Consider the following 9,955-nt stretch of genomic DNA (forward strand, 5'->3'; position numbering starts at 1 on the left):
ATTGCGTAATAGGCAGACATCTATCCAGAACATCCCACAGCAATTCCATACTGCATCAGGATCCACTGCAAGTACTATGACAGTTAGGCAGGGGTGAGAAAATTTGGATTTCATAGTAGAGCGACTGCTCGTAAGCCACACATCATGCCAGTAAATGCTAAACGACACCTTGCTCGGTGTAAGGAGCATAAATATTGGATGATTGAACAGTGGAAAAATGTTGCGTGGAGTGACAAATCATGGTACACAATGTGGCGATCCGATGGCAGGGTGTGGATATGGTGAATGCCTGGTGAACGTCATCTGCCAGCGTGCATAGTGCCAACTGTAAAATTCATGATGTTTTAAACACCTTCTTGCTTCCCACTGTTAAAGAGCAATTCAGGGATGGCAATCCCATCTTTCAACATGATTGAGCCCCTGTTCATAATGCACGGCCTGTGGCAGAGTGGTTTCACGACAATGACATCCCTGTAATGGACTGGCCTGCACAGACTCCTGACCTGCATTCTATAGAATACCTTCGGGACATCTTGGAGTGCCGACTTAGCGCCAGGCTTCACCGACCGACATAGATACCTCTCCTCAGTGCAGCACTCTGCAGCCCATTCTTTACAATTCCCAAAGAAACCTTCCAGCACCTAATTCAACATATGTCTGTGACAGTAGAAGCTGTCATCAAGGCTAAGAGTGGGTCAACACCATATTAAATTCCAGCATTACCGATGGAGGACACCACGAACTTTTTTGTCATTTTCAGCCAGGTATCCGGATACTTTTGATCACATAGTGTACTTCGGCTGCATTGTGTGTTAATCATTTGTTCCAGATCCACATCCTTGGAGATGTGTCCTGTCACACGAAGCCTTCTAACAATATTCGTGAAAGTAGTGCGGGTCAGGTAATGTCTATTGGGGTAACGCTGGGCATACAGTTGTGGCGCATGTGCCATTTTGGTGACATTCTCCATAAAATAACATGTCAACCATTACTTCATTTGTGAAAACCATGTTGAATGCATAGAACAGATGGACAGGTAAATTAATATCAGGTTTACAACTCAACATCAGTTACAGTGTACACATTGTGCCAGTTACAGTGTACAGTACACAATGCTATTTACCTATACACACCTCTACACAGATAATCCTGCTTTGTAGTGAGTGCCACACAATGCCAATTGCAGTCCGTTCCAGTGCACAACTGCAGAGGCGAGTGATTAGTGTAACAGGTCAACTTACACCGACTATTACTATTCTATATTGTATATGTATATAAATAAAACACTCAAGAGGAAAACCATTACGTACAGATCAATGTTTGTAGCAGGAGACCATATTATTCCTTTGGGCCCTCATGATAACAGTGATAACAAGATTATGTACATCAATCCTATCACGATTACGAGCAATGTGGGGTTCACACTTGCATCTAGGGATGTGCAGTAGCAGTGCATTCCAGTCATTTCAACGTAGTTGACTTAATGTGATACAACCAACGCCATTGTTTTTGTGATTTTTCAATTTATTGATTTATAAGAAATAATACAGGGTGTCCAATTAAGAAGCATAAATTTATGTTGAAACTAATATTTGCTTGTGTTTGAGAATCTCTCATAGTATTTACTTTCATACCCATGAGTCATGTTCCAATACCTATTGTTGTCCCAGAAGTATTTGCCCTGAAACGTTTAAGTGGGTCATCCTGTAAAAATATGTATTTTGTGTGTGTACATGTGTGCAATCAATGCCGTTTATACTCTGTGAACAAGCCAAGTATTTACTGCAAAATAATGCTAGTAATAAAAAGACTTCCCTGCCTAATGCTGTCTAAATCTGTAGAGTAAATTTTCTACATAAATTATGTAAATTTCTTAGAATATGTAATTTGGTCCCTAGCCACAATGGGATTATATAACTTTCTGCCATTTACTTGAAGACTCGGGTAAATGATAATGCTGTGATTGAAGGGACACTCAAGGCACAAAGAGCTGCTGAAATGAGAACAGTTAACATGTACAGTAAAACGTTTAAAGAGGATGGTCACATTTTTTTCAATTAGTGGCTAGAATGCGGGCAACAAATTTGCAGGGGAAATGTTTCTAAAATTCATACAAATAGTTGATCAGACTCAAGAAAATATATAACATAATAAACAGATAAGAGACATTCTTGACATAAGAGTAATATTAGTAAACTTTTTAAGAGTCAGCCCCTACTGCACAGTAGTTGCAAAGGCAAGCATAAACATGTAGGTGGTCAGATCCTGATTGAAACATGCTTGACTACCAGTAGGATAATGTCTAAAACCATCAACTACTATGATAACAACAAGTCATCATATGACAACTCCCAAAAGCCTTGAGAATTATTCTCAGGTGCAAAAATTCCAGAGGAGACATCAAAATTAGGATGGACATTTGTTGACAAGACAGTGAATGAAGTACATAACAGTTGGTGAGTGACATAGTAATAAGTAATAATGATTAATGCTGCCAGGAAATAACTGCTATTGCTGAAACTTGGCAAGACTTTGGGGCCTGAGAGAATCCCCTGTGAGATTTTGTGCAGAACCTACAAGTGAATCAGCTCCACTCATAACCATAATTTACCACTAATTTTGTGAACAGAAAACTGTTATAACTGGAAAACAGCACAAGTCACATACAAAAGCCATCAGAAGTGAACCACAGAACTATCCTTCTACTTCTGTTTGCAGCGGAATTCTGAACTTATACATAAATGACCCCTCAGAAATTGGTAGTTGGAAAAACTGTGAAAGAAACAATTGACAATTCAAAAATTGGCTAATAAACTCAATCAGAACATTGTTGGATTCAGAACTCATATGGAGGAACTGAAAGCAATAATGAAGAGATGGAAATTGTGCTTCTGTCTTAAGACATATTTTAAGGAGTCTGATGCCCAGGTAATAAGTGGATGTAGCCTTCGCAGAATGGGCAAGCTCAGACGGGACGTCTTCAAAAATAATATATGCCACTCAGTACTTCTCTTTACCGACCTACACAGAGGTGGTTACTTCCACAGTTAACATGGATCAGATGATCACTGTATGTTCCCTCTGTCTTTTTCTCTGTCATGCAGGTCTAAGTAGTTGCTCGTATATGAGAATATTAATACATACAGTGTGCAGTGGGCCCCCACATCCACCTGCCCCGTGAGTGGAGTCACTGAGTGCCTGCTATTGGCAGATCATAGATGTCTTCTGAATATGGAGTTATTCTCAGACATTAGTCATTTGATTTGCTCTCTTACCTTCATATGTGCTGCCCAGCGGGTAGTTACTGATCGGCATTCCAGTGACCATAACTTATTTGGATATTGCTGCCAGACAGAAGAATGCACAGTAGAAAGTTGTGCAGGTGGATTCTCAGCAAGACAAAGTGGGCAGTCTACTAGCTTTGAACACCATGACAGTGTCCAGGAGTTGGTAGAGCCTAATCACACACAGAGTCCACCATGATACTGAAGCACCCATCACACAGACTTCGGGCTATCTATTAAGGTAGCCTTTTTCTTGGTGGAATTGATAATGCCACTATGTTACTTAGAGCAGGCAGGTGGTTCTGCATAATTTAAAACACAACTTCTCACTCCTGAGTACTGAGGGCCAAAACCATTGAATTTCATAAGTAAATGTCATGGCAACTGTTTCTGAACACTACAAACCAATACAGTAGTATGGGAGGCAATTGTGGGGATTGTAGAGAGAGCTACCTGAGAGACATCAATCAGACTGCAGCAGAGCATTTCACCAGAGTAATCACACTAAACACCAGTATGTGGCTTCCTTACCAGTTGCTTATGACAGTTGGCTGAAAGAATAGTCAGACAAGTTTAAAGCTTTCATCTGAGGAAATTGTTGTCCAAGCTGTTCTCACACTGCTTTAAATTTCCCTGAATTGGGAATCAAGGATTATCTTTTAAATGTTTGATCAGTTGGTGGTGATCCTGCATATGCTCAGATAATACCACCACCACCAATACCAGCAGCATCTCTACAACCAAATCGCCATTCTCATGGAAACCAATGTGGATTCCAAAAAGTCAGTCATGCAAAGCCCAATTTGTGCTCTTCATATATGATACTCTGAATGCCATCAGTACAGGTACCAAGACGGGTTTGATACTTTCTGTAAAGCTTGTGAAGCTTGTGATTCGGTATCATGTTGCCACTGATTAAAGAAAATATGTTCGTATAGGACATACAACCAGCATTGTAATCACATTAAAAGTTCAGTAGGTAGAATACAGCACATTACTGTGGATGAGTTGTTATCTACTGATGTACAAACAACATATGATGTGTTCCTGGAAAGTGAAATGGGATCATTAGAGTTACACATTTACTTAACAGATAATATTGGCTGCAGTCAGACTTTTGTGGATGGTTCATGAATCTATGAGAGTTTTCAGATTGTAGTAGTACTGAGTTAGGTCAGCTTAGTGCAATGACTACTTTTATCTGCCTCAAAAGCTAGCCATCAGAGCTGTGCACTTCAATAAATGTAAAAAATTAGTAGCTTTTTGTGCATGATAAATGTGAAACAACTAAAGACAGTAGCAATATAAATACCTGGGAGGAACATTGTTTAGGGAATGTTCTCATACACTCAGCTGTGTGTATAGTACAATTGCAGGCTTATATTAATTATATTAATTGTTAGGATTCTGGGGAATTGCAGTTTGTCTATATTTGATGTAGATTACAAACCACTTGTTCAGCTCATTCTATGGATATTGGTCAAATGTATGGAATTTGTATTAGTGCATACTAATGGAGGATAGAGTTTTTCTTGGGGGGCAGCCACAACTGTATAAGTCCAGTTTGTAAAATGAAGAAACTGCACAACAGTTGCTGAATCGACAACCTTTTATTGGATGCAGGTCTAGTTTCAGGATACTTAGTTCTTCCATCTAGTGTAAACTGTAATAATGAAAATATTGTATTACAAGACTGTGGGAAAGTATCCTCAAGTTCAAAAACATGTCAGATAAAGAATTATGCAGATGAAATTTTTAAAATGAGAGAAAGTAAATTGAGAGGAAGAACAGGACGTTACTGAGAAGTAAAAATCACTTAACCATCTGAGGTCAGCCTAAACCCGGCGTTGTCATGGAACAAAATTTCGATTTCAAAATAATAAAAAGGGACCTAGGAAAATTAAAAAAAAAAACTAACATCACGACCAAACACTGAAAGTTACCAGATTTATGAAACGTGAATTGCAATAAAGGCAGAAGATAAATCACACATTGTATGGAACTATTTACACAAATTCCAATGAAAATGAAAATGTTCACCGGTGATGCCCAACTGGGAACACTGACAGGAAAACCATGTAATAGTAAATACTTGCTAGCCACGTGTAATAAGGCTGTATGTGACTCAGAACACAGGTGCAGTATGAAGCAGGTATGTGATTGATGAACTGTTTAAACAAAAAAAAGTGGAAGGAACTGCAGAAAACATAAAACCATCACAACATTAGGAGGGATGAGAACTTTGTACATTTAAAAACAAGGAAGAACATTACATTACATGCACACCTTATCCTGCATGAATAATTTTATAACTAAAATTTTTTTGTGATACGGAAAGTTATCTGAGAACAGTCTGTTAATATACAGTACTGATATCATCAAATTTATTTCAAATGCAGCCTTGTTGACTTTAGTAAGACAGAAAACTCTACTTTTTACACAGCTTCGTGAAACAAGCTGGGAGATTTCTCCTTAATAATTTCTCTCTCTCTCTCTCTCTCTCTCTCTCTCTCTCTCTCTCTCTCGCTTAACAGGTTGTGTAGCCATCTTCGGAATGAAATACATCACTGATTACACATATCAGGGATCCAACTGTTTGTTGGTAGGCTTGTAGGAAGATTAGATGTCTATGCACAGGTCACGTAAATAATGGGCCACTAATCCACTTACACGGTGATAACCCCCAATAGTGACTCAAATGGTTCCAAAGCATTTACATCAGGCGATAATTCATGATGATGTTGGGTCAACTTGTGAATTCCATGTTCAACAACGTACGATAAACATTGTGATCTTTTGTCAGATATGCCGCATATCACCATCTGTCCTACTTTACAGTACAGACAAGCCTCCAAACACCACCTTCTGTGAGGAAGCATGGATGTCTAAACACTTAGTGTCTAGTGGTAGTTTCACTGTCCTAACTCTTTCCACAGATGCTCACGACAGTAGTACATGAACATTCAACCAGCTTTGCTGTTTTCAAGGGTAGCATAATGTTTTTAAGGTGGGCAGTGGGATGAGTACTCACCCTCCCTCCCACTTGTGGTTCCCCTTGCATGGCTGTCTTCTTCCCCTTACATGCAGATAGCAGCTCAGGCTACACATCTGATTGTACTCTTAATGGGTCATTAAATGTGGCAAAAAGTTGAAAACGCTTCAGAAATATTTTAGGACATGTCAGTGTTGCAGATGCAGCATGCACGCATTATTCTACAATAACATTTGGCAGTTAAAAATGCAACAGAATTGCATCATAGGCTTAACGCAATTTTGTGTGTGTGTGTGTGTGTGTGTGTGTGTGTGTGTGTGTGTGTGTGTGCCATTTCTTCTAATGTTTGATTAATTATGAAAATATCTAGTTTGACCAATACAAAATCAGTAGTGAAGGTCCCAAAATCTTTCTTCTGAGTTTGTTATGTGATGAATGAAGCATCCATGGTTCTAAATCTGACTTTAGTACGGTAGCAAGATGTGTACAGGTAATGCTAGGTTAAGTAATATATTTCACAAAAATTTTCCTTTATTTCAGAGCAAGTCCTTGTTGTTTTATAATTTTGCAAGTACAGCAATTTCTTCTGTGTTAGGGTTCTTCGTGCTGAATCTTGTGTGCCGAAATGTGGATTTGAGGATGCAGGCGCTCAAGAACCTCACTGCAGTCTTCGATTCTGTAAGCTCTTTCAAACTTGAACAAGAAGTTAGTGAAATAGTGTTTTGTTGTGGCTTTAAGGTTGTAACTGGTGATGAGTGGCGTAGTTTGATTGAAGCTGCTGCGGTAAAAGTTAATGCTCTTGCAAAGAAGCGAAAATTGCAGACAGATAATTTGGTCGATGTCACTAACCTTGTCAGTTCCCTTCAAATTAGTACATGAATCCTGAAGAACTAATTGAAATAGCTGTTAAAACATCGTGACTTGCATTGTTGTGATAAAAGTACATACTGTGGAGTTTCAAAGCTATACTGAAAGTCAAAGCTGGTGACATTACATTGTGTCATGTATAAATGTATGTGTTTCATAATTTGTATGGCTATTCGTAGTCACAGGTTTGTAGATAGTTTTCTATTCTGATTTGTAAATTTGTAATTAGACATATATGTCAGCAGAACTATTGTTTGTCAACTTTTGTATATTGTTGAATGGAAAAGAATGTTATTAAACAGAGTACAAAGTGGGTGATCACAGTTCATTATGTTTTGTACAGTAGTATTACTGTGAAGTTGCAGAGCTAGTGTGTCATTTGTCTATCTTCTATCACTTGCTTAAATGACATAGTGTTGCCCCCTGCACTTACCAGAATGTCACTGTTCAGGAACTTCAAAATGGTAATGATAAGAAAAGGTAAAACAAGACTAAAGAGAATGTTACCTTGGCATAATTTTTTGAGAAGATGGAGCTTAGAACAGGTGAACAGTGCAGAATGGAAAGAAAGTGTTCTCACATGGTGCTGTATATATGATTGCATCTTAAGTTATAAAATATCTTATTGAAATGTTATAGACTTACCTGTTGGTTCTCTCCTCATAGCATTTAATGTTTAAATGATTTGATCTACCTATAAGACACAAATAAGAATTCTGGCATGGCTTATTGATGTATAACATCTTTAACCATTAGTCTTTGTATTATTTGTTTATGTTCAGTTTATTACAAATTTAATGTGTTTGGAATTACTGCAAGTTCATTTTAACGCTGCATTGCACATACAGCAAAATGGAAGTTTTCAACTACTAAGGTGTGTCTGCCATGGTACACAACTGTGTCCATCTGTAAGAATTTCTGATTACAGTAACTGATATAGAATGAATAGGTTATGTGTTGCTACATAGGTATTAATTTTGAAAAGTCAAGGAGAAGTCTTCCAAATTATAATACTAGTATGAGTTTTGGAGATTTACAGACTGGCCTCACCTTCATAAATTTGCAGACACGATTATATGCACTTTATACTTACGCTGTGATGATCACACTTTATCTGCTCCATTCTATTAAACCTTGTATGTTGCATTCTCCCTGGCTATGTAACAGTAATATAGTTTGCACTATATTTGAAAGATTGTAGGTATATTTTTTTGTGGGGAGGTTCCTGGAGGACACAGAGTATGAAAAATGGAAATGATTCTACTAAATAGGTTATAATTATTGGAATGAGACTGATTTTTTGGCCTGATGCATAATGAAAGTAGTCAGTTTGCAGAATTTGTGTGTGCTTCAAAATTGTAAATACCTTACAGTAAATGGATTTATGTTAGCAGTTGAGAAATGTTCATTGTATTCATTTCATCTTTATGTGAAGAAAAGCTTTAATATTTCATCCTCTGCAAATTCTCAGGAAATGTTTGACTTACACTGCAGATCATGGAAAATAGCTACTATTGACATTGAATTTAGCATAATTCCACCTTTCATAAGACTTGAGGGTTAGAACAGAATAAGTAAATATTACAAAATTTCTGAATGTTTTTGATGTTCTAGATTGTTAAAAATGTAAAAACAAATATTTAAAAATCATAACAAATGTTTCCTGTTATTTCAGCACAATTTTCACTTATCTTGCCATCAGCAACATATAATGAAAATTATTCTTGTAGCTGAAATAATGGCAACAAAGATGAGTGATTTTTCTGTCATATAAATGTGAAAAAGAATAAATGTGTGCTTCACAAAGATATTGCTAAAAGCATTAAGTATTTCACGCACACACACACACACACACACACACACACACACACACACACACACACACACACACAAACATCGAAAAAATGTTACAGAAAGCTGTTTACATGTAAACGGTTGTGAAGAAACGGGCTCTTCCCAAACTAGTAACTAGCCTCAGGATGTTGTTCACATTGCAGAAGTGCTAATTATGTGAAAGCTATAAATGTACAGTGATATACTAAATTAAAATTGACCTGTATCGTGTAGAAATCAGTTCAGTCTTACACAATCTTCAGTGCATAAAATACCTCTCAGATATCTTGAGTTGGAGGAATGAATGAGAACTACCAATGTTAACATTAAATACACCTGAAGTAAGTTACTCTCCTCTACATAAAGGTTTTTAGTTTTCCAACAACAGTTGTTTTACATTGTCAAAGTTTGGACCCTAATAAATGACACTGTTGGATACATGGACCAATAAGATGCCATGTTGCCCATAGGCATAGCCCTTGTTGTTTATTGCCTACCTCTGCTGACTCTGACAACATATGACCCCTCAAATTGTTCAAGATGTAATTTATCTAAAATGACATAATTATTTTATTTACATTTCACCATAGACACTTTAAAATGTGACTCCAAATGAGAGAACACTTTCAGATAAGTGAATGTTGATAACCAGATTGAAGTTTTAAACATGGCTACGTTGTCAGTTACTGTTACAACGTGAAATTAAAGCAGTAAACAGCCCTTGGTCTCAAATGAAGTCTTTTTGTGACCGAGAGCTGTTTATTGCTTTAACAACCAGATTGTTAGTTAGAAAGATCAATAGATTAGTACAGATTGTGACATAACATGACCATTTCATGGCCATCCGCAGAGGTTTATCCAAGAGGAGATAAGGTTCATTTTTGAATACATCAGATTAGTTGACTTTCAGAATTTGTTATGCCCCAAGAAATAATTTGACTGGAAGGACACTTAAACTTTTGATAGTTACATAGTCAAT

At 37.3% G+C, this 9,955-nt stretch overlaps 1 protein-coding gene across 1 annotated transcript in view; it reads left to right on the forward strand.

The window, feature by feature from the left end:
• LOC126483958 (eEF1A lysine and N-terminal methyltransferase homolog) overlaps positions 1 to 8,536 on the forward strand; it is an 82,763-nt gene extending 74,227 nt beyond the window's left edge. Inside the window, exon 11 of the mRNA XM_050107253.1 lies at positions 6,872 to 8,536. Within this exon, the coding sequence (XP_049963210.1) occupies positions 6,872 to 7,155 (284 nt within the window). The 3' untranslated portion in view covers positions 7,156 to 8,536. The remainder of the gene's footprint in view (positions 1 to 6,871) is intronic.
• The last annotated feature ends 1,419 nt before the right edge of the window (positions 8,537 to 9,955 follow it).

This window comes from Schistocerca serialis, chromosome 6 (assembly GCF_023864345.2).
Source record: "Schistocerca serialis cubense isolate TAMUIC-IGC-003099 chromosome 6, iqSchSeri2.2, whole genome shotgun sequence".
Lineage (NCBI taxonomy): Eukaryota > Metazoa > Arthropoda > Insecta > Orthoptera > Acrididae > Schistocerca > Schistocerca serialis.